The 24,517-nt window shown below is 49.2% G+C and overlaps 2 protein-coding genes across 2 annotated transcripts in view; one reads left to right on the forward strand and one right to left on the reverse strand.

The window, feature by feature from the left end:
* GLI2 (GLI family zinc finger 2) overlaps positions 1-9,190 on the reverse strand; it is a 256,293-nt gene extending 247,103 nt beyond the window's left edge. Inside the window, exon 1 of the mRNA XM_041739964.1 lies at positions 9,071-9,190. The gene's annotated coding sequence lies outside the window, so the exon portion shown is untranslated. The remainder of the gene's footprint in view (positions 1-9,070) is intronic.
* Positions 7,206-9,477, forward strand: LOC121481774 (collagen alpha-1(III) chain-like). The gene is made up of 2 exons (XM_041739267.1): positions 7,206-7,283; positions 8,812-9,477. The coding sequence occupies exon 2, from the start codon at positions 8,824-8,826 to the stop codon at positions 9,409-9,411; it is 588 nt and encodes a 195-aa protein (XP_041595201.1). The 5' UTR covers positions 7,206-7,283; positions 8,812-8,823; the 3' UTR covers positions 9,412-9,477.
* The last annotated feature ends 15,040 nt before the right edge of the window (positions 9,478-24,517 follow it).

Consider the following 24,517-nt stretch of genomic DNA (forward strand, 5'->3'; position numbering starts at 1 on the left):
TCCCCATCACCCCACCCTAAAAGTTATCAATAAAGTTCAGATCTCAGACTCCACTCTGGAAGGAATTCTCTCTCATTTACTAGGTACTCCCCAGGGCCTGAAATCTGCATATTTAACCAGCTTCCCACCTGAATCTCATCCAGGAGTCCCAGGAACCAAGCCTTGAGGCGCCTGAGGCCTTATTCTCAGATTTGCCTCTATAACTCATGTCCAGGGGATCCCTGGGTGGCTCAACGGTTTAGTGCCTGCCTTCAGCCCAGGGTGTAATCCTGGGGTCCTGGGATCGAGTCCCATGTTGGGCTCCCTGCATGGAGCCTGCTTCTCCCTCTGCCTGTGTCTCTGCTTCTCTGTGTCTCTCATGAATAAATAAATGGAATTTTTAATATATATATATATATATATATAAAACTCATGTCCAGTTCTGACTTCAGTCTCTTACACTATTTCTTTCTTTCTTTTTTTTTTTTTACTTCTGAAAAAAAAAAATCTAATTCTTAAAGGGATCTGATAGTTACAGGGCTTGCTGATATATATGTATTTCAGAATAAATATATATACATATCACACATCCCGTGTTCACACTTACAGGAAGAGTAACAACATACTCTATCACCTATGTGAGTAACATATTATATTGTATCCATTTCCTATAGATGAAGACATGTGAGTTACATTTGAACCTGAAAATTCCTGGCTGTGCAACTGTGAAGTCTGATTTCTCTTTTCGCTGCATAAACAAAGCAACGCATGCACACACTCTGTCTGGGGACACCAGACACGTCCCCTCACCTTGATCTCCACAGAAAGTGAGGGCCAGCCCTAAATATGCTGTCACTGCCTGGACACATAATGTATCACCATAGCACAACCCACCACCACTGTCTGCGGAAATGTCTGAGTGATGTGCCTTCAACCTGTCATTGGACCACAATGACCTCAATTTTTGGAGAAGTCAAGTCAAAACTCTACCCTTATCTTCAGAGATCCAAGACATATTTATGCATCAGCCCTCCTTCAACTTACCCGTAGCCTTCGAGAAAGTCTGAGAAGGCCATCACAGGCCGTGTGCCTCCCCTGCCCCCCACCACCCGCCAATGTCCCCAAGTCCACCCTCATCTATGCTCACGCCATGACTACATCCCAGAGATGTCCAAGCACTGCCATGGGCTACGGTGAGTGACTGATGGGAACGTGGGGCATAGTCAGAGCAGCACCTCACTACATGCTCCCTGGAAGCTGAGGCAGTAACAGAAACTCCACACTTTCTCCAGACTCGGGTCCTCCCACCCTGCCTGCCATCTGATTCTCAGGGTGGGCGGCAAGAGATGGGGCGTGCAGGCTCCCAGGATTCTGAAGCCCAAGAATCTGAGATCACCTTTGCCAAGGTCCTCCTTCCACAGAAAGTCAAAGCAACTTGCACAAGGTCAGCCAGCTCTTGAGTGACTGGTCTCCCTCTCCTTTCTGGTAACCAAGGGCTCGGGCTAATTTTTCTTCATATGCACTCATCCAACTCGCCAACTCTCTTCCTCAGCTCTTTCTGGAGGAAAAGAGCCTGAAAGATGATGTGTATGAGAAAGGATTCCCGGCAGTTATGGCCTAGGGGGTTCTGGGGGGACAGGGGATCCTCTGTCCAACATCCTACACCTCTGCCACCTTCTTTGGCAGGTATCAGTGACTCGGTCTTAAGCTGGTCTTAACTAGTATAGAACTTTGGAATCACTGAGTTGTACGCCTGAAACCAATATAACATTGTATGTCATGGATACTTCAATAATAAATGTTTACGAAAATAGTCTTAACTAGCAAATGACACAGGAGGGAGCAGGAAATATCAAAGGCCCTTCACCCTTCTCCACCTGCCTTGGTCTTATTCCTCTTTGAAGAGGAAAGCCCCTTCTGGTTCCCAAAACAGAGCTAGTTCAATCCCATGGGATACGCTACCTTGAGAGTCATGTTGGAATTTTTTTAATGCATTTGTGTCCTCCCCCAGACAAAAGTTGGTTAAGACTTGTATCCCCTTCTTCTGAAGCCACTGCTTGGTGAATCGTAGATTCTCAAAGAAAGAATCAACACATTAAGAGCTATTTTCTGGCCATCAAGGTCTGCCTGCACTGCAAATACTTACATATTAATCTCCCCATCTCAGGTTTAAAAATATGGACTTGTTTTTTTTCTTTTTAACTCCCAACGTAATGAATGAGTTTAAATATTAGAAGTTGAAATTATTTAGTAAATCATTTCACCTGCAAAGTTTCTATTTGCATAACATTAATTCATGATGGCAGCTAAAACAAATTCATCACATTCCGTATATTAGAAGCTGATTTATGTAGGAATTGAAAAAAATCATGAGCCCAAAATTATGTTGACATGACGTACATGCTCAATGGAGAAAGATTTTTCTCTTTCCTTCTTTTCCTTTTTTTTTTTTTTTTTAAGTCATCCAAACCAACTGAATTATGGTGAGGAGGGAAAGGATTTGAGCAGAGGAAGGAGGCGAAGGAAATGAATAATGCTACGCCTCACGTGTGTGGCAGGCTCTCGGTGAGCACAGACACACACTCTCCGGTTATTAATGTCAAGTATGCCAAAGATACGCTGGAAAATCATTACCATTCATCGCCACTAACCGCCATTAAATTTCAATCAATTCAACTTAGCACAAGTGTACTTGAGCGGCCCTTACAGTTCCTTATAAATGTGGCTCAAAAGTCGGGCTGACTTATTGCATTGTCCACCGCACAAAGCAGCACTGCTAAGCATCTGCTTGGACCCGGGGACGGATGCTCTTTTAACATCCTAAAGCATTCAGAGATCTTTCTCTTTCTGAACCAAGAGGTTTCGAATCCGCACAGGTCAAGACGAAGTGGGGCGGGGGGAGGTGGGGGAACGGGGGTGCGGACTATTCGGAGAAACCAGCACTCGGTTCCTGCCTTTGGGGTGGGGACAAGGCAACGGGACGCCTCCCCGGGTGTGGGCGGTCTCCCGACGCCTCCCAGGAAAAGTTCCTGACGCCCCCCAAAGTTTGGTAGCGTGGCCCCCTGTGTCCTGGCTCCGGCGAAATGCTCTCAACCCACGCCGCAGCCCGAACCGCCCTCAGCACCCGGGGCCCGGGCCCTGGAGGGCCGCCGGGGGCGACCGGGAGGTGCGCGCGGGCCAGGTGCGCGGGCCAGTGCGCGGGCCAGGTGCGCGGGCCAGGTGCGCGGGCCAATGCGCGGGCCAGGTGCGCGGGCCAGGTGCGCGGGCCAGTGCGCGGGCCAGGTGCGCGGGCCAGGTGCGCGGGCCAGGTGCGCGGGCCAGGTGCGCGGCCGCGGGGACCCGCGCGCTCCGGGGCGCTCGCCCGGCGACAAAGGCGGCGGCGCGGGCCCCCTGGGATCCGGCCCGCGGGCTCCCTTCCCGACTCGCCACGAGCACTGTCCCGCCCGCCGCCGCTCGCCGGGGGCGGCCGGTGCGCCGCCTGGACAATGTGGCCATTGTTCCGGCGCCGCAAACCAGGCCGGCGGGCAGGTGGGAGGAAGGCGGCGCGGCCGGCGCGCGGGCACGCGGGGCGCCCAGGGTCCCCCGGACGCGGGCACGGTCCCCGAGGCCTGGGCGCGCCGCCTCCCGGCCAGCCCTCGGCCGGGGCTGGGGGCGGGGGAGGGGAAGGGGGCGTGCGCGGGGGAGGGGGAAGCGGAGAAAGAGAAGGGAGAGGGAGAGACAAAGAGGGTGGGAGACGGAGAAGGGAGAGAGGGGGCGAAATGAAGCCGCAAAAGAGGAAATGGGGGAAGAGAGATGTTAAAAAGGATCAGGGAGAGAGGGGGAGGGGGAGGGAGCAAAAGGGGAAGGGGGGAGAGAAAGACGAAAAGGAGACAAAGAGGAGAGAGGACAGGGGAAAGAAGAGTAGGACAGGGAGACACAGACAAACATATGTGCCATGGAACTGTACCACAGGCTGCCCAAGAAGCCTCTGGAAAGAGCAAGAGTTCACCCTCTTTGGTAGAGGGAAGCGGTTCCAAAGCCAGCCGAGTCAGCAAAGTGTAATCACACCAGGGGCTTTGCTTAATTACAGGTTTGCAAGCGGGGCTGGAGGAAAAGAGATACTTAACTGTGTCCCCGGGAAGGCCCAGGCAGGGACTCCACTGGTTTGTAAGACTGGGGAATACAAATATCCCAATCTCCACCCGACCCGGCCCTAAAGCCCCCCGAGCCGGATTCCTGGAGGCTGGGGCTGGGGTCTGAAGCATGGTAGACTCAGGCTGACCAGGAACAGCCGTCCTGTCGGTCCAAGCTTTGAAATGTTCAGTTGGGAAGGGAATCCCAGGCTCCCCCACCCGTGCTGGTCAGCGGTTGAGGCCACAGGCCTGGGGAGGCCCCGCCTCAGCCAGCAGCAGGGCCACCCTCCCTCCTCCTCCGCCTCCCTCCGCCCAAGGGGGTAAATCAATCCCGTGCTAATGAATAAAAAGTCCCCTTTATTTCACTGCTGTTTTTGCTTCATTAAATTTTCCACAGATTTGCAGAGAAGAAAACATAATCAATAAACCTTGACAAAAGTGAACGTGTGAAAAAGGCCAGAGAATGGAAAAGCGAGATAAAAGTGATATCCGATCACAGATTTCAGCAGCAGATGACGAGCTGGGGGGCTGCTGAAGAATCTCAATGGACCATCACCCTTTTGCGGCTTTCCTCCCCTTTGCTGAAACTCTTCATTCAAGACAATAGTAAATGCACTAAAACTTTTTTCTTATGCTAATGCATGAAACCGGGCACTCACTGTTAAAACACACTTCCCAGCAACCTGTTTTTTTTTTAACAACACACATGCACACACACAAAACCACATTGACTTACTTGATTTAAAGCAAAAAAAAAAAAAATTCAAAAACGGTTTAATAGGTACTCTTTGGTCACATCTTACTGAGTTATTTCCCCCATTTGCATGTTTTTAAAGAAACCAGAATCGGCACACAAACAGGATTACTGAGGATGCTTTTGTTGGTGAAGGACTAGGGAGAAATAAGATATTAAACCCAAAGAAAGTATGCTGTTCTCCTTGGTGCATCTGTTCAGGGTTTTAAACACAGTTTTGTGGGTTAAGGATGTTTCTGTCACCCTCAAAATCTAAAAACAACCAACAATGATTTGTTTATTTTTTTTAATCCCATCTTCCACAGCAAACACTCAAATTAATTTTAGAGAAAATGAGTAATATTGAGTCTGGTGTCCTGGGTTTATTTGAAAAACCACAAAGCTGCTGCCCTTTGCCAACGGACACTACCGAACACCAACATCCCCTTGCCTTCTGGTCTTTTAAACAAGCTCCAAGAAACAATTACAGAGTAGCTCCCCCACGGTCTTTAGACTCCACCAATGAGCCTCGTTCACCGAAATTGCTGCATATTCATTCTGGTTGTCGGTACAATCACCTATTCCGCCCCCGAATTTTCTGGAATCTGAGAATAGTTTCTCTCTTTGGCATTCTTCACGTGTTTCATTTGTCCGTGCCTCTGACACTTACTGAAAAGAAGAAAGGGTGGGGGACTGCTTCCCTGGGGTTCCCTTTCAAAGGGCCTTGGCCCAGCGGGAACAGCTGCAGATGTCCACAGCGAGGTCCACCTGGCCTGCCATCCCTCAAGCGCCAGGGAGCAGGCGCTGGCACAGGTAGAAACCGACCCCCACCCCAGTCTAAAGAAGCAAGACTGGTTTGCTCCACCCCCCTCAAGCCGGCGTCATGAGTGAGCGTCACTCAGATGAAAGTAAAGCCCTGCTGAACACACACTTCCCCAAGAAAAGGCAAGCTGCCCTATCCCTAGGGTACATAAGGATGTAGGACTCCGTTCTGAGAGTTAACAAGCCAGCAGGGTGTGTAGGGGTCACACGGGCTTTCAGAGTGCACACGACAACCTCCTGGTCTCATTTAAAGGGAATTGCTGGCATCTGTGGGGCGAAGCCACCCTCCCCCTCCTTCTCCGCCCCAGAGTGGCCGAGGGAGGCCCTGATGGAAGAGGGGTGTTTAGTAGACAAATATCCAATTTTGTCTGCCTGCCTGCTGAATCCCCTGGTTTGCTAATCCAGCCCTACGGGCTGCACTGTGTACAGGACACTTGTGGGAGTACAAAAAGCATGAAGTATTTGTGTATTTTTCAGTCGGCAGTGCAAACAAGCCAGCTACAGTACACAGCCTGCAGGACCCCCACGGCCGGGCAGTGAGCCGCTGACCAGCAGCTCTGCGGCCCCCTCTTCTGACTACACAGCTCAAAGGACTTCCTCTGTCCAAGCTCCCCCCTACAAGTCGGCTGGAGCACCCCTGAAAAAGTGGAGTGGCACTCCAGGAGGGCCTCATCTAATTTCACACACACTTCAACGTGGGCCAAGTCCAAAGCTCCCTCCAAGGCCACGGCTAAGGGGCAGTGTGAGCTGGGGAGCAGCTGGGGTGGGGGGGGTTCTGCTGGAGGAGTCTGAACACTCCAAATTCCCCTCAGAACAATTCCCACGGAGGACAAAAATATCTCTACTGGTCCCACCCTATTCCTCTGTAGCCTGGCTCCCCTATGGAGGGGAAGCGGGGGTTCTCTCTCTCAGCCTCACCCACTGATGTTGAAAACAGACTGCTCTGACCACAGTCTCTTGGATGCCAGACCTAGGGCTGGCTGGTTCACCCGAGGGCTCTATCTCCTGGGCAGGTGGGCTCCTGGCCTCCAAGGAGATCTTCCTGCATTAGTGTAAATCCCCCCCAGAACCACTAAACAATCTCCCGAAATCAGCGGATTTCTCAAAGCAGAAGGAAAACACAAAAGCATCCCAAAGATTACAAAACATTAACTAACTCTGAAACTCTCGGCCAAGTGACAACTTTCCTCCTGTCCGGCTTTGAATGGAATTTAAGTCCGGGAGAGAACACCTCCAGAATTTCCTGTAACCTTCAGCCCTGGAGGGGAGAGGCAGCGAGGCTAGGAAAAACGAAAGCAAGAAAGCTGAAGAAGAGGAGCAAGAAGTGCTGTGAGAGGCACCAGCAGGGAGGAGGCCTGGAAGGCACGCATCTGCAAGTCTACATTCTAGACCTGCTGCCCCAGGGGGGGCAGACCAGAAGCTGGGAAAAGCCTAAATAAAGAACATCAAAATTAAAAGCAGCCAAGCGTGGCCTGGGGACCCTCCCCTCCCCTGGGGGGGGGGGGGGCAGGGAGACCAGCCCAGGTAGCTACACAATGAATTCCCTCCAGACTAAGCCACGGGCAGAGCAGCTCCCAGGCCCGGGGAGGCCTGCCCCCAGACACTGGGAAGCCGAGAGAAGGAAACTCTCAGCCAAGGTAAGGAAATGGGAGGGGAGGGGGCCTGTAGGTGAGGTGGCCAGAACAAACAGATCTCATCAGGGGGACTTGCGACAGGTCCGCCTATCCCTGCGCTTTCCACCGCTGTATATTTTGGATTTCACAGTTTATTTACTTTACTTTTTGGCACTGAGCCCCCTGAGCATGCCAATACAATATTTGTTTAAACACTATTTTATGCCGCTTGCGAGGGAAACGTTTACTTTCAAATTCTCCAACATCCCCCAGAGCCTCGTCTGCAAACAGCATATGAGCGTTTTACAACTGCTCCCTTTATCTGAAGCTGTCGGGATTAAACCTTCACACGCCCGGCGAGGGCGGCGGGGCGGGGGCCCGGGACTCCGCCGCGGCCACCGGGCTGCAGAGCCGCGCCAGAGGCCGTGCACGCAGCGGGATGCCCGGGCGCGGGAGGGCAGCGCGGCGCGCAAGACCGCCCCCGGGGCCCCGCACGGGACTCGGGAGGGATCTACTTTGCCAGCGGGGATGGACCCAGAGAGAGCCAGAAATAAGAAATCATACAGATGAGAGGGGAGCGGGGAGAGGCACCCTAGAAAGGACGGGGGGGAGGGGGCTCGGGGCCCGCAAGCGCCCCCGCAGCTGGTCACCCGGGGTGAAGCGCGCCGGCTGGGTCTCGAGCTCCTCGCGCTGTAAAAGTCGGGTTTCCTAGGAAATGACAGCAATTACTGCCGGGGCTGAAAAGGCGCCGAAGAGGGTGGACTTCCAGCTCCCCGGCGCGGCGGGCGCGCTCACACTCACACACACACACACACACACACACACACACACACACACACGCTCCCTTCCTCCACCCCTCCCCAGCCCCCCCGCCCCCTCCCCCGTCCGGGAAAAGCGCTCCCCTCTCTAAACCCTTAATAGGATTGGCGCCCAACTCTCTACGCGCCTCTCCCCATCCATCACACACAGATCAAGTTGCAGTAGTGGATTTTTCAAATTCCTCAGCAAATATACTTGTTGAGAGATTGGCCTTTGGGGGGTTGGGGGGGGGAGACGATGAGTGGGGGCGGGGATGAAAGTGAGGGGTGGGGGGGACCCGAGGATGGGGCCAGGGATTACGTGCGGATCCCTCCGAGAAGTCAAGCGGATCTTGGGGCGGAGGACAGGGGAGGAGGAGGAGGAGGAGGAGGAGGAGGAGGAGTTGGAGGGGAGAGGCGAGGAGGGAGGCCGGAGAGGAGAGCCTGACCGAGGGGAGGGGGGCAGCAGGGCCCGAAGACGGGGTGGAAGGAGCGAGGAAGAAAGGAAGGCAGGGCTTGACGAGGACGGGGAGCGCGGGGAAGCACACTTTACAAGTCCACAAGTGGCTGGCCGCAGCCCCGCACACGCACACGCACACGCACACGCTCCCCTGCCCACCCCGGGAGCTCCGCAGCATCCCGCCCCCGGCGCTGCCCGCCGCCTCCGCAGAAGCAGCCCGGGACCCGGGCGCAGTGGGGCAGGCTGGGGGCCGGCCGGGCGCTGCGCCCGGACAGGACGGGCTCTCCTCCCCCAGGTGGGAAGCGGGATGCGAAACCGGCCCCCGGACACGGCTTGCAAGCCCCGGACCGCCGATGGTCCCCGCACGGTTTGGCCAGAGCCCGAAACGGGGCCGCCTCGCCAGCCGCCGCCCCCCTCCCCCCAAGCCCGGCGGCGCGGGCCCCCGGCCGGGGGACCCTCGGGATCGGCGCAGCATCCCGGTCGGCCCGGGCTCGGCCAGGGGCGGGGGCACTTCGCAACGCCAAGCAAGCAAAAGAAGGCCAATGCAACTTTACCGAGGAGACAAAAGTTTGCCTCTAGCACGCAGGTGGCCTCCGGGGCGCCGGGCGGTGGCTTCGGGCCCCCATCCCAACTTGGCGGCCGCGGCGACCCGCGGCGGGCTGCGGCGTCCCGGAGCTCGGTCCGGCCGAGGCGGGGCGGGCCGGGCAGGGAGGGGCCCGAGAGGCGGGAGGGGGCGCAGCAGCCCGCACCGCGCGCGGCCGGCAGCTCCCTAGGCTCCCGCGCGCCGCGCCGCCCGCGTTCCCTCCTCCGGCTGCTCGGGCGCCCCGGCGCCTCCTCGCCTTCCTGCGCGTCCGCCGCCGCCGCCGCCTCCCGCTCCTCCTCGAAGTCTCATTGATGGGAGTTTGAAAAAAAGTCCGCGGAGCCGTGCAGCCTCGGCTGGCGAGCGCCGGCTCTCCTGCAGCCCCGCAGCGCCGCCGGCAGGCGCAGCGCCCCCGCGCGCACGGCCGCAGCACTGCCCCGCGCCGCGCCCCCGCCCCGCCCCGCCGCGCCCCGCCCCGCCCCGCCCCCGCCCGGGGGACCCGCGGGCCGGGGGGGGGGGGGGAGGGGAGGGGGAGGGGCGGCCGGCCCGAGGACGCACACCTACCCCGGAGTTCGAGCAGGGAACCCAGGAACGCGCCAGTTTCCAACACTTTTTTTTTTTTTTTTTAAGGCGCCGGGGTGGGGGTGGGGGTGGGGGTGGGGGTGGGGGCGCTAACTCGAGTCAGATGCGCGCGGGAGCGGAGGCGCGGGCGCTGCTCTGTTTCCAATCTCCCAGATCACCCGCCCGCCCCACCTCCCCGTTCCCCCTCCGCCCCCCTCCGCCCCCCTCCGCCGGGAGATGCCCGGGTCGCGGGGCCCAGCCGCGCGCTCCTCCGGGCGCCGGGGCGGAAGCGGGGGACGGGAGGCGGGGACCCTGCGCCACCCCGCGGCGCGGGCAGGTGCCGGGGTCGGTCCGCGCCCCCCGCCGCCGCTCCCGCGAGTCGCGTCCGAGCGCAGGCAGGCGGGAGGCGAGAAGCCTTCTAGGTTTGGGGCATGTGTGCTTTGCAGGGAGGGTTTTTGTTTGTTTTGTTTGTTTTTGTTGTTTTTTTTTTTTTTTTTAAGAGACTCCGCTCTAGCTGCCACAGCCAGATGGAAGTAATCAGAACCCAACAACAACAGAGGAAGAAGGAAGAAAAAAGCCTCACCGAAGTTTGGGCCAAAGTGTATATGGGGGTGTGTGTGAAAGAACTTGCTTAAGCAAACTGGGTGACTAGCTCTGGGCCCTCGAGCCTCACCGCTGCTCAGAACTGAGCGGCCTGGCCTGGCTTGCACGCAGAGCATGGGAGTGGCCTGCTAAAGTGGCCCTCAGCTCCTCGGGGGCCACCCCTCTCTCTGTACTGAGGGTTCTCACCCAAAAAGTGCCTACACTTTTGGCACAAAAGTGTAACCAAAAAGTGCCTACACAAACACTATCTGCTGGGTGACAGGTGATAATTCCTTTACATCTATCCTACAAAACTCTGAGATTGGTTTCCCCCTCTCCATTTTACAGATGAGAAGACTGAGGTTTACAGAAGTTAAGCAACTTGCCCAAGGTCAGAGCGATGGACCCCATCTTCCGTGAATTTCAGTGGGTTGCACCAGGACTTCAACTAAATTGGCCCAGGTGAGAGGAGTGGGAGCATCTCTCCCCTCAGCCTCCCTTCCTACCGTTGCATCTTGTCTGGAATGCAAGAGAAACAAAGGCTCAGAGAGGCAATTCTACTCTCCTTGTGGGGGCGTGACCTTCACGAGCCCATTTTTCTGATACAATCCCTTTTGGTGGGTAGCTGTCTCCATATACCATTGACCATTTCCCCAACTCTATTTTTCACTTTTTAATCACAGAGGGAAGGAATATTAGGGTCCCCGTTCCCTGTCACCCTGCCTTTCTTCCTCTCTCCTTACATTCACTTATATGAGACAAGTAACAATTTCTTCTTGACCTAGAGGGGGAAAAATATGCAGAACAATATTAGAACAATTTGATGCTAATTTTGTTTTTCACAAATAGGCTCTCCAGATGGGGAGAAAAAAACCCACAGGGTTTAAAAAAAAAAAAAAAAGCAAAACTTGCAGAAGCCAATGCATTTATTAAAGGGAAGAAAAGTTTGAAAGGGGCTTTTTCTTTAAATATGATCGGATTCACCATTCATTCCTCCATGCTATTTGTTTAAATTCCTGCTGAGCTTTCAGAACACAGACTCCAAGGAGACAGAAAAAGTAAACTCTCCCTCCCCTCAATGGCCATATTTTAATGACCCTATTCATATCTGTCCCATGAAATGTGGGGAATCATTTCATGTTACTGGAATATTAGCTTCATCGGCTGATTACTTCATTATAAGTTTGTCTCTGTTGGTTTCCTTGTGTTGTTAAGTTTGTGGAGAAGTTTAAACAAATCAACATTTTGGGATATTTCCTTTTTCTCTGTTTTTCTTCTCAGACCGGCTCAACTCCTGTTGGAATCCAGGCACTCCCATAACCTTCTCTGGCTTATTTTGGCAAGAAGGTGGCTGTTGAGATGAAGATGGAATGTTTTCGGTTTGAGGAGAGGCAGTAGACACCATGCCTTAATCGGTAGATGGTCAGAAGTTTTGGCACTGAAAAAAGCAATGAGGTTTGGAGTGGAGGCAAGTGGCACAGCAGAGAAAGCCTTCCTGTGAGCATTGGGATACCAAGTCTGGTTTCAGATCTGATCCTTAATGAATGACCTTGGGCAAGTCCCCGTTCACTCGGTTGGCAGCATTCTGCGCGCCAGGCGTCGTGCTAAGTGACCCAACATCACCGTGAGCCAAACTGGTGAGAGTCCCTTCCCCTCTCGAGCTTAATGTTTCATTAGTAACCACGAACAAATATATGATCAGAAACTGGGTGAGGAAAAAATGCAAAGTGCGCTAAACTGGTGCTTGGTGACCTGAGCTGTCACGGGAGGCGGTGTGGGGCTCAAGGAGGGCATTCCTGAGGAAATAGTTTTCACCGATATGAAGAAGGAATGGAGTGCAACAAAAGCAAAAATAGAGAACATTACACTAAAAAGCTGCACAGCAAAGGAAAAGACAGAATAAAAAGGCCTCCTCTGGAGTGAGAGAAAATATTTGCAAACTACAATATCTGCCGAGGAGCTCATTTCCAAAATCTATAAGGGACTCCTAAAACTCAAGAGCAGAAACAACATATAACCCAAGTAAAATATGGGCAGAGGGGACACCTGGGTGGCTCAGTGGTTGGGCATCTGCCTTTGGCTGGGGGCATGATCCCAGGGTCCTGGAATCGAGTCCCATATCGGCTCCCCACTCTGCCTGTGTCTCTGCCTCTCTGTGTCTCTCATGAATAAATAAGTAAAATATTTTTTAAGTGGGCAGAGGCCCTCAGTAGACATTTCTCCAAAGAGGATGTTCAGAGATGGCCAACGAGTATGTGAAAAGGTGTTCAGCATCACTTGTCATCAGGGAAATGAAAGTCAAAAACCACAAGGAGATGCCACCTCACATCCCTGAGAATGGTTAATGCCAAAAAAAATGAGAGATAACAAGTATCAGTGAGGTTGTGGAGAAATTAGAACCCTTGTGCACTGTTGATGTATGTGGGAATGCACAATAATGTAACCATTATGGAAAACAGTATGGAGTGTCCTCAAAAAAACTTAAAATAGGGGCAGCTGGGTGTCTTAGTGTTTGAGTGTCTGCCTTTGGCTGGGGTCAAGATCCCATCCTGGGATCAAGTTCCACATTGGGCTCCTTGTGAGAAGCCTGCTTCTCCCTCTGCCGATGTCTCTGCCTCTCTCTCTCCATGTCTCTCATGAATAAATAAATAAAATCTTAAAAAAAAAAAACTTAAAACAGAATATGATCCCCCAATCCCACTTCTGAGTATATATCCAAAAATATTGAAATCAGGGTCTTGAAAAGATACCTGCACTCTCCAGTTCATTGCAGCATTATTCATGATAATCAAGATCTGGAAACAACCCAAATATATCTCGTCAGATAAAGGGAGAAAGATAATGTGGCATATACATGCCACGAAATATTAGTCAGCCTTAGGAAAAAAAAAAAAAAAAAAGGAAATCCTGCCATTTGTGAACAACAGAGATCCACCTGGAGGAAATTATGCAAAGTGAAACAAATCCAGCAGAGAAGGACAAATACCAGTCAGTTCATCTAATAGGAGGCTAAAATAGTCAAAGTAGAGAAGTAGACAATAAAATGGTATTTACCAGGCGATGAGGATGGGGGAAATGGGGAATTCAGTGGGTAAAGTTCCAGTTATATGAGAGGAACAAAGTTCAGAGATCTGCTCTACAACATAGTACCTATAGTCAACAATCAGGTGTGTAGTAAAAGAATTCAAGAGGTTAGTTCCCTTGGAGAGGTCCTCTCCCTCGCCAAAAGAAAAGGGGCACAAGGAAACTTGTAGAAATGATGGATATATTTATTACCTGGATTGTGGTGATAGTAACACAAATAAATGCATATATCCAAGCTCATCATATTTATACATTAATTGTGTACTTATGTATACCAATTATACTTTCATAAAGCCGGGAAGAAAGTAGAAGGAATGAGGGACGGTTAACTAAGAGAGGGAAGAGAACACAAAGGAGACTGAGTGACAAGAGAATCTAGCCCAGGGACACCTGGGTGGCTCAGTGTTTGAATGCCTCCCTTCGGCCCAGGACATGATCCTGGGGTCCTGGGATCAAGTCCCACACTGGGCTCCCTGCATGGGGAGAGGCTTCTCCTTCTGCCTCTCTCCATGTCTCTCATGAATAAATAAATAAAATCTTTAAAAAAAGAAAAGAAAAAAATCTAGCCCAAAAGAGAAGTGCTTGTCCCTCATCGCACAGTGGTCTAGTTACTAGGGTTGTAGAGCAAATCTATCCAAATGCAGTGGGAGAAAACAATCATTTACTACACACAAAGATCCTGGGGGTCAGGATTTTGGACAGAACAGAAGAAGGACAGTTTATGCCTGCTCCACAGTGCTGGGGCCTTAGCTGGAAGACCCCAAGCCTGGCACTGGGGTCATCTGAAGACTTGCCCATCACGTGCCTGGCACACAATGCTGGCTACTGGCTCAGGGGGGCGTTGGTTCCTTTCTGCCTGGATCTCTCCAGGTGGTCTCTGTGACTACTTTGGGCTCCCTCATAGCATGGTGGTAACTAGGTTCCAAGAGAGTTTAAGAAGAAATAGCCAGGTAAAAGCCTTCCAAAGAGCACACTTCTATAGAAGAAGTAAGAAACACAAAGATGGCTCCTGAGGGGGCAATACTGGGGACAGGTGCACAGGCAGGCCAAGAGGAGCCTTTTATAAAACTTTGGAGGCCACAGCATCCCTCTGCAGCATTCTGTTCATGGAGACAAAGTTCTACCTAGGTCCAGGGAATGGGAAAATAGACTCTTCTTGATGGGGAATGGCAAGATTCTGTAGAGCATATGGGGGCAGAAATGGTGCTGTGGCTATTTTTGGAAATCAAGTCCACGACACAAAACTAAGTGAAAACAGAGAAGACGGTGAAAAGGCCCTGAGGTAGCCCACCACGTGTATTGTTTGCTGGTTTGGCTACAAAGCCCCTTAGCGAGCACTTTGGAACATTAGAAGGAAGATACCCGATCCCTCACCCCAAGGAATCTGCAATCGCATCAAGGCAGACACAAAGTGGCCACAATGGCAGGACATAAGATAGGTGCCCGGGCTGGCTCAGTCCTTGGAGCATGTGACTCTTGATCTCAGGGTTGTAAGTTTGACCTTCATGTTGGGTGTAGAGATTACAGAAAAATAAAATCTTTTTAAAAAAATGGAAGGAAGGAAGGAAGGAAGGAAGGAAGGAAGGAAGGAAGGAAGGACACGAAATGTATTAAGTGGGGAGTGAGCAGTGGAGCAATGACTGAGGAGCCAGGCGGGAGGACAAATAGCTGGTCAGTGGCTAAGGAGGATGGGCAGTGATGTGTCAATCCCCAACCCAAAGTGGACTGATTGGGGGCAGCCCCGGTGGCTCAGCGGTTTAGCGCCGCCTTCAGCCCAGGGCGTGATCCTGGAAACCCAGAATCTAGTCCCACATCGGGCTCCCCGCATGGAGCCTGCCTCTCCCTCTGCCTGTGTCTCTGCTTCTCTCTCCTCTCTGTGTATTCTCATGAATAAATAAATAAAATAAAATAAAATAAACAAAGTGGATTGATTATGTGTTATTCTTTCAGGAGTCCTGCGATGGCTCTCAGTCCACCATCCCTCCATCCTGGTATCCTCCCACAGGCTCTGGAATCAGTGACACTGTGAAGTCTAGAATCACTCCTAAGTCTTAAGGCTGTGTCTTCTACTACTGTGCAAATATGTTTGAGGGGCATTAACACAGAAAGTTTCTATAGGATACCTTACCGCTGTGAATGAATGATCAGATTTCTTCCACTGAACAAGTTCATATAGGAATGGGAAACATCAGGATGGCAATGGTGGGGGAACTATTGGGGGACAAGTCCCCGAGGGGTGGGAGGGGTGCCAGGCAGGCCACAGGCAAACACCTATTTCTGATTTTCAGTTCAAATCTTAAGCCGTCTCCCAGACAACATTGTAGGGAAAACAATGTAGAGACGCACACAGGGGATTTGTGCAAGACTGGGAGATGTTAGGAACCCCTCCCCACAGAACCAACCAGTGAAAACCCTTCTCTCTTCCAGAACCTCCCTAGAGGGCAGCTGGGAAAGATTCAAGAGCAGAACCACCAAAACTCTTGATCTAATGGACTCATGCATGCATGCATTCATTCGTTCATTTATACATACACTCATTTGTTCATACTCATTCATCCCTCTTTGTTGAGCTCCTACTATTAGCGTGCACTTTAGAGATAAAAGAGATGAATGAGATAGAGTCCTCACCTACCACCAGCTAGTCCCTGGCTGGTGGTGACCCCACAGGCTCCTGTGTCAGCTCAGAGTAGTGAGGGCTATGGAGGAGGTTGCCATGTGTGCAGGGTGGATGGGAAGAGGAAGGAGAATGAGGCTCTCTCCTCAGGAGTTTTTCTCCATCAGGGTCAGCCCTCTCAAGAACTTTTCTCAAGATACATTATGAGTTTGTTAACCAAACTGAAAAAGATGGCATCGTCTCCCACAACAGTTCTCACCAATCACATAGCAATGAAGGCCATTATGGGGCACCCGGGAGGCTCAGTGGTTGAGCATCTGCCTTTGGCTCAGGTCGTGATCCCGGGATCCTGAGATTGAGTCCAGCATCAGGCTCCCCGCAGGGAGCTTGCTTCTCCCACTACCTAGTACTCTGCCTCTCTCTCTCTCTGTCTCTCATGAATAAATAAATAAAATCTTTTAAAAAAATAATGAAAACCATTATTTCAAGACAATTTTTCTTCTTCCTTTTCTTTTTTGTTTTTTTTAAACGATGCTGCATGCCTAGCATGGGGCCAATGCTGGACTTAAACCCACTACCCTAAAATCAAGACCTGAACCAAAATCAAGAGGCAGCTGCTTAAGTGACTAAGCCACTCAGGCACCCCTCAAGGCAATTTTTTAAAATTCTCAGATACATATAATTAAAATGGGATGTAATTATTTTAAGATATTAGACTGACTTCCATTTTGATTTCAAGGATAACCTCTCCATGCCCGTAATGTATCAGAGTTGACTCAGTCACCTCTCGTGGAAGTCACCAGGAAACAGTAGAGAGACTAGGAGGTGACCAGTTTCTACTGTATCCACTTCCTTAAGCTGCCTCCATTCCATTTGTTGTCTCCTTCAGAAAGAAAATAATGTGGGAGCTCCTTGTGGACTTCATTAAAGGAACATTTAAACTTGTGTATAGATTATTTCTCTCCTTCAACACCTCCTCTGTTATCCATTATTCTGTTAGTGTTTCAACTTGTCGTTCTTCTTCTGTTTTTTTTTTTTAAGATTTCAAAAAATTATTTATTCATGAGAGACAGAGGGAGAGAGAGGCAGAGACACAGGCAGAGGGAGAAGCAGGCTCCATGCAGGGAGCCCGACGTGGGGCTCAATCCGGGGGACTCCAGGATCACGCCCTGAGCCAAAGGCAGACACTCAACCCCTGAGCCACCCAGGCATTCCTTTCTTATTCTTTTTTTAAAAGATTTTATTTTTGGTACCCCTGGGTGGCTCAGCAGTTGAGCATCTGCCTTTAGCTCAGGGCGTGATCCTGGAGTCCCCGGGTTGAGTCCCACATTGGGCTCCCTCCATGGAGCCTGCTTCTCCCTCTGCCTGTGTCTCTGCCTCTATCTCCCTCTGTCTCTCATGAATAAATAAATAAAAATCTTTAAAAAAATAAAGATTTTATTTTTAAGTAATCTCCACACCCAACATGGGGCTCGAACCCCAAGATGAGGGCAGCCCCTGTGGCGCAGTGGTTTAGCGCTGCCTGCAGCCTGGGGTGTGATCCTGGAGACCCAGGATCGAGTCCGACGTCGGGCTCCCTGCATGGAGCCTGCTTCTCCTTCTGCCTGTGTCTCTGCCTGTGTGTGTGTGTGTGTGTGTGTGTGTGTGTGTGTGTGTGTGTCTATGAATAAATATATAAAATATTAAAAAAAAAAAAAACCAAGATGAAGAGTCTCATGTTCCACCCACTGAGCCAGCCAGGTGCCCCTGACCTTGTCTTTCTAAATGTTCAGTGTCAGAAGTTTGTTTTGTATGTGGGTTACTTGGTGAGCCTCATTTTGCCAGAAGTCATTTGAGGAGAGGCAAGCTCTCGCTGCCTGTGAATGAATTGAAGGTGGGAAGAGATGGCATGGGGCTGTCCCCTCTCAGGCTGTGTGGTGGAGGGTGTCTGCATAGTGGAAGCAGGAAACTGCTTCAGGAAGGCTGGATTTGGTCAGTAGCTGAGAATAGCCTATATGAGTGTATCGGACAGCAAGTCTTCCCTCCTCAAATTAACACACAAGTTGGGGCACCGAGGTGGCTCAGTCGGTTAAGCATCTGCCTTTTGGCTCAGGTCATGATCTCAGAGTCCTGAGATCAAACCCTGTATCAGGTTCCCTGCTTAATGGGGATCTTGCTTTTCCTTCTCTCTGTCTTTCCTCCTGCTCAGCCATCTCTGTCTCTTGCTCACTCTTTCTCTCTAATAAATAAATAAAATATTTTTTAAAAAATTAACGTACAAGTCAAAGATTTCCATATAACTAAGCAAAACCAGTTGGAAAATAAGATGGAACAAAAGACCCCAATTCTGATAGCAAAGAGGAAGAAAGTATAAACTATCTAGGTTTAAATATTAAAAGAAGTGCCCAAAACCTGGATGAGAAAAAACATAAAACACTACTAGAATTAATATAATTAGATGTGAAAATATAGAAAGATACGTGTTCTTGGTTAGGATGACTCAACACACAAAGGAGTTAGTTCTTTCTAAGAACCAAGTTAATGCAGAAATTACTGCAAATCAAACCAAAGTATGGTCTTTTCTTGGAGCGGAGGGAAAACAGGGCTAGATAAATCAACAATTATAAAGTTCATTTAGATGGAGAAAGAACCAAGAAGGGCCAGGAAAAATCCTGAAAAAGAAAAGCAATTGGAGAGAAGGAACAGACAGCCCTGTCAGATATTAAAACCTAAAGCCTTGGGGCGCCTGGGTGGCTCAGGCAGTTAGGCGTCTGCCTTCAGGCCAGATCATGATCTCAGGGTCCTGGGATTGAGCCCCAAGTCAGGCTCTCTGCTCAGCAGGGAGCCTGCTTCTCCCTCTCCCTCTGCCTGCCATTCTGCCTACTTGTGATCTCTCTTTCTCTGTGAAATAAATAAATGAATAAAATCCAAAGCCTCTTTAACTGAAACAATCTGATATTGACCAGTGGAACAGAATACAAAATCCAGAAATAGATCCCACTGAGTATGGAAATTTTAATTTTGATAAAGGTGGCACCGTCAATGAAGCGTTGACACATGTACTTTTTAATGAGTTGTAGCAGGACAATGAGAAATTAACACAAGACCAAGATGCCAATTTTCAGTTAACAGACAATATCCTAAAACTGGACAGCATTTTCTGGCTCTTGGGAAACCAGTCACGCTCACACATTGCTGGTGGGAATGCAAAATGGACAACCCCTATGGAGAGAAACTTGGAATATCTAGCAAAATTTTACCCCCAAAAGGGAGTAAAAATACATTTACCCCCTTTTACCTGCCCTCTTACTTCCAAGGTATCTATCCCAGACACAATGCAAAAAGGCGTACGCAGAAAACCAAGACTATTGATAATATATATATGAAAAAAAACTGGCAACAACCCAAATATCTTCATGTCAAGACAGATTGAATGAACTAAGCACATCCTTTTAATGGAATATTAGCTATAAGAAGCTATAAGAAGGAATGAGGCATATTTCTTAAACTTTTATATACATCCTTAAGTGAAAGAAACTGAGGCAAAGTGTAGACAGTAGACTGCTATTGATCTTGAAAAGAGTGAGACAATGTATGTGCACACAGATATATATATAATATTTGTTTATATCTTTAAGTAGATAAACCATAAAAATGTTTTAAACTATTTAGCGGGAGAAGGAGGGAATAAGATGGAGGGGACTGGGATGAAAGCTAGAATTCTTTTAACACACTTTGGGGTTTTTTTCTTTTTTCTTTTTTTGTATTCATGAGAGACACAGAGAGAGAGGCAGAGATACAGGCAGAGGGAGAAGCAGGCTCCATGCAGGGATCCCGATGTGGGATTCGATCCCGGGACTCCAGGATCACGTCCCGGGCTGAAGGTGGCACTAAACTGCTGAGCCACCCAGGCAGGTCAAGTATTTCAGATGAAAATTTAACAGAGTGTAAAATACACACTGGATTTCAAAGACAGTCTACCAAAAAATGATATAAAGTGTCTCATGAGTATTTTTTATGCTGATCACATGTTGGAGTGATAGTACTTTAAAAATAGAATGTATATGATGTGTAACATTTTGTATATGTTATATAAAATATGTTATTAAAATTAATTTTACTTGTTTCTTTTTTCATGGGGTAGCTAGAAAATTTTAAATTACGTTTGTGGGATGACATTCTATTTCTATTGCATAAAAGGTTTCTATTGCATTAAAGGATGCTATAGTTATGTCTATACATGGAAAATAAAAGGAGAAAAATCCAAGTGTTTGTTCCGCTTTTCCAATCCTAACTGTATCTCAGAGTAACCAAATCATGAAGGAGGTAAGTTTTTCTTTTTAGATGCATTCCAGCTAGTAAATAAAGAAAGGTGCCTGGATGACTCAATTGGTTAAGTGCCTGCCTTCAGTTCCGGTCATGATTCCAGGATCATGATCCCAGGACCCTGGGATCTAGCCCTCATCAGGGTTCCTTGTTCAGCAGGGAGCCTGCTTCTCCTCCCGCTTGTGCTCTCTCTCTCTCTATCAGATAAATAAAAATCTTTATTTTTAAAAAGCTTTCTTTCTTTCTTTCTTTCTTTCTTTCTTTCTTTCTTTCTTTCTTTCTTTCTTTCTTTCTTTCTTTCTTTCTTTCTTTCTTCTTTCTCTCTTTCTCTCTTTCTCTCTTTCTCTCTTTCTCTCTTTCTCTCTTTCTCTCTTTCTTTCTTTCTTTCTTTCTTTCTTTCTTTCTTTCTTTCTTTCTTTCTTCCTGACAGAGAGAATGTACAAGTGGGGAAACAGGCAGAGGGAGAAGGGAAAACAGGCTCCATGCTGAACAGGGATTCAGACTTGGACTCAATCCCAGGACCCCAAGATCATGATCTGAGCCAAAGGCAGACACTTAACCTACTAAGCCACCCAGGAGCCCCAAAATAAAATCTTTAAAAAAAAATAAAGAAAGAAGAAATGGTGGGAGGTGCCTGGCTGGCTCAGTTGATAGAGCATGGGACTCTTGATTTCCAGCTCATGAGTTTGAGCCCGTGGTTGGGCATAGAGATTACTTAATCACAATCACAATAATAATAATAATGACAATAATAATGACAGAATCAGAATTATCTCCATTTTGCACTTCCCAATGAATTGATGGCTTGGGCTGCTAATGCCCAATCTCAACAGTGGGTGCCATGTGCCTAAGAGAAGTAGATGGCAACACTATAATTCTTGTTTAAAAAAAAATGTTTAAACCTGTATCTGATCAAACTTCCGATTCTAACTACAATTTAGTAGAAATTTAGGGGACAGAGGTCCATGCTAAACACCATCAGAGAAATGCAATCCAGACAGTGAGAAACCACAAGGAAATCAGCACAATTCTTTTAATAAATAAATTACGAGAGGGGACAAAACAGTTGGAGAGGGAGCTGTAAAATGTAAAAGATTTAAGAGACATAACAACCCCTGGCAGTGGGGGAACCTTATCTGAATCCTGATTCGAACAATAAGAAATTGAAAGGGAAAAAAAGCATAAGACAGTAGTGAGAGTTTGAACCCTGCCTGGAGAGTCCTTGATGTGAAGAAATTACTACTGATTCTTGAGACCTGATATATATATCTTGACCTTATGTCCTTAAGAGTCCTTACCTTTTCAAGACACATACTGAAATCGTTACAGGTGAAATTATAGAATGTCTGGGATTGGCTTCCCGATAAATTGGGTTGGAGGGAGAGGGTAGGGATAGAGATAAAACAAGATCAGCCAGGAATTGATACTTGTTGATCTCAACTGATGAATTCATGGGAGTTTCTTCTTGTTCTCCCCATGTTTGAAATGTCTGATATTTTCAATAAGGAAAAGTTGTGGGGGTTTTTTAATTCCGGGGTGGGGGGCAGGGAGAAGAAGCAATGAGAATAAGTCAGGTTTGAGTAAAGAAGGAACACAGCTGAGGTTGTGAGGAGCCTCCTGCTGGTTCCCCACCCCTGCAAGCGGTACCACCCCTCCCCCACCCTAGCCTCCTAAATCACTCCCCTGCTCCTACCTCTCCAGGAGGGCATGCAAGCCACTTCAGAATGGAGTCGAAGCTGTCTCTTGCAGTCTTTTGTCCCCCCACCTTTGATATGAGCTGCCTTTCCCTGGAAAGCCCTCCACCACCTTTTCTGCTACAGAGCTCCTCTGCATCCATCAAAACCCTGCTTGCTATTCACCTCCTCTGTGATGCCCTCCTGGACTCCCCTAGACAAAGGGAGACACGGGGTGCCTTGGGTGGCTCAGCGGTTGAGCGTCGGCCTTTAGCTCAGAGCGTGATCCCGGGTCAGGGGATAGAGTCCTACATCGGGTTCCCTGCAGGGAGCCTGCTTCTCCCTCTGCCTGTGTCTCTGCCTCTCTCTGTGTCTTTCATGAACAAACAAAATATTTAAAAAATAATAAAAATAAAACAAAATGAGACAGTCCCCATCTCTTCATAGTGATGATAGCAACACTGTGCTACTGATGTCTAGAGATCAGTTCCCACCCCCGGTCCACTGCCCCCACTCGCTCTCAGAAAGCAAGTTAGGGTTCAGCTCAGGTCTCTAGCTGGGAGAACCACACTTGCCTCTCAGAAGGTTCTCCATGAATGCTGAGCGAATAAGAAGGCCTCCTACCCTGACCAGCCAGCTAACCCTAAACATGGCCTTCTCTAGCTTTCTACTTCCTTTGGCTGCAATGGTTAATGCATCCAACCTTGTTGCATCTCACCCCATTCTCATTTGGGAAGCTTTATTTTTTCACAAACTGGCTGTGTTGGGTGTATTAGATTCACAGGCAATGACACTAGTTTAAAATTCTGAAGTCAGGGTATAGTGCCTTTTTATAGTATGTTCAAGATGACAATAATAACAATAACAATAAGAAGAAGAAGGAGGAGGAGGAGGAGGAAGGAACAGAGGCAGTGCCAGGGCCAGTGTCTCCTGTTGGCAGGGACATTGTATCATTACCTCTGTATCTTTCTTCCCTGGATTGACCGCAGTGCATACTCCCCTGATGGGTGTCAAAGCGGATAGCAGGATGGGAGGAATTACCTGATTCTGATGTCACATAGTTTTAAAGAAAGTGGTGCACTTCACCCAGAAGGAGTCTGAAAAGATACGGTTAAGAGGAAAATGACCCACATGGCTGACAATCGAGCCAGGTTGAATAATATCTGGTCCCTAAATCCAGATAAGTTACAGCACAGAGTATTGTAAGAACTTGCAGGAATGAATGCAAACTTGCACCCTGCAGCTCTCTAGGAGGGGCAAGGCGGGGAGCTTGGACCAGAAAACAGAGCAAGTGTCCCAGGAAATGTGTCTGCTTCTGCAAGCAAGGAGAAGATGGATTCTGACAATGACTGGCCCCGGTGAGAAGTCTGGCTGGTGCCAGACTGGTCCAGGATGGAGAGATGGAGGTAAGCAGAGTTCTCGAACCTGATGGGGAGCAGGAGCAGAGAGACTCATGGCTGGATTTGCAGCTGGGGGTACTTCCCACGGTAGTGGGTGGGGAGTGCTGGGCAGAAATTGCTGCCCTGGGAGCCAAGCAGAGGGCCACCGACAACACAGTCCTCAGCCCCACCTGACTGCAGTTCCGTCACCAACACAAAGACACAGCAAGGCTGCTGATCACACCTGGAGGGGATACAAAGTTGGAACTTAGAACTTGAGATGAGAATCCATTTGAAAAGATAAGACATCACCCCTGAAGAATGAGAAGAAACTGGCAAAATGTATCTAAGATTTTGAGCTTCACCGTGCCCATCTTTTTTTTTTTAGTTTAGTTTTTTAAGTTTATTTATTTCCTTTTTTAAAAAAAATATTTTATTTATTTATTAGTGAGAGACACAGGGAGAGGGAGAGACACAGGCAGAGAGAGAAGCAGGCTCCATGCAGGGAGCCCGATATGGGACTTGATCCCAAGACCCTGGGATCACGCCCTGGGCCGAAGGAGATGCTTGACAGCTGAGCCACCCAGGCATCCAAAGTTTATTTATTTCTTCTAGTAATCTCAACATCCAGTGTGAGGTTCAAACTCATGACCCCGACATCAGGACCGGGTGCCCCCACAAAATCTTATAAGGAAAGAATCGAGAGCTATGGCTTAGTGGCAACGTTTGTGAAAAAAAGAGAGAGAAACAAAAGAAAAATCTGAGGGTGCTCAATTCAGCCCAGACTTAAATGCTATCATAAGAGCTGGTGGCTGTGATCCAGAACAGTGGCCCAAACCTCTGTTATCATGGTCCATCACCATGGTGTCCAGCATGGCTACAGACCACCTTTGCTCTTGGTCACCCTTAGGTCAACTCAATTCCTCACAGAGGGAAGTCTAGGTAAACAAGACTAGTGTGCTTGTCATAAACACAAGGCACACAAACATACATGCGGACCTGCCAACTATAAGATGTTTGTCTCTATACCTCTCTGGCTCATCTCCTATGCCACCAGGGTGTGTTCAACAAGGGACTGCATTCTAAGAATGAAGTGACCAACTGGAAAGTGTCCCAAAACTGACCTGGAAGAGAAAGGCACCCAACCCTGACCCATGGGCAAAAGTTGAAGGAACTGGAGATGTTTTGCCTGGAATATAAAGACTTACGTGACATCAAGAGCT

The sequence above is a fragment of the Vulpes lagopus genome, chromosome 24 (genome assembly GCF_018345385.1).
Source record: "Vulpes lagopus strain Blue_001 chromosome 24, ASM1834538v1, whole genome shotgun sequence".
NCBI lineage: Eukaryota > Metazoa > Chordata > Mammalia > Carnivora > Canidae > Vulpes > Vulpes lagopus.

Bases quoted from the DNA above. Each gene is read 5' to 3' on its own strand.
- LOC121481774 (XM_041739267.1), top strand. From the start codon at position 8,824: ATGCGAAACCGGCCCCCGGACACGGCTTGCAAGCCCCGGACCGCCGAT.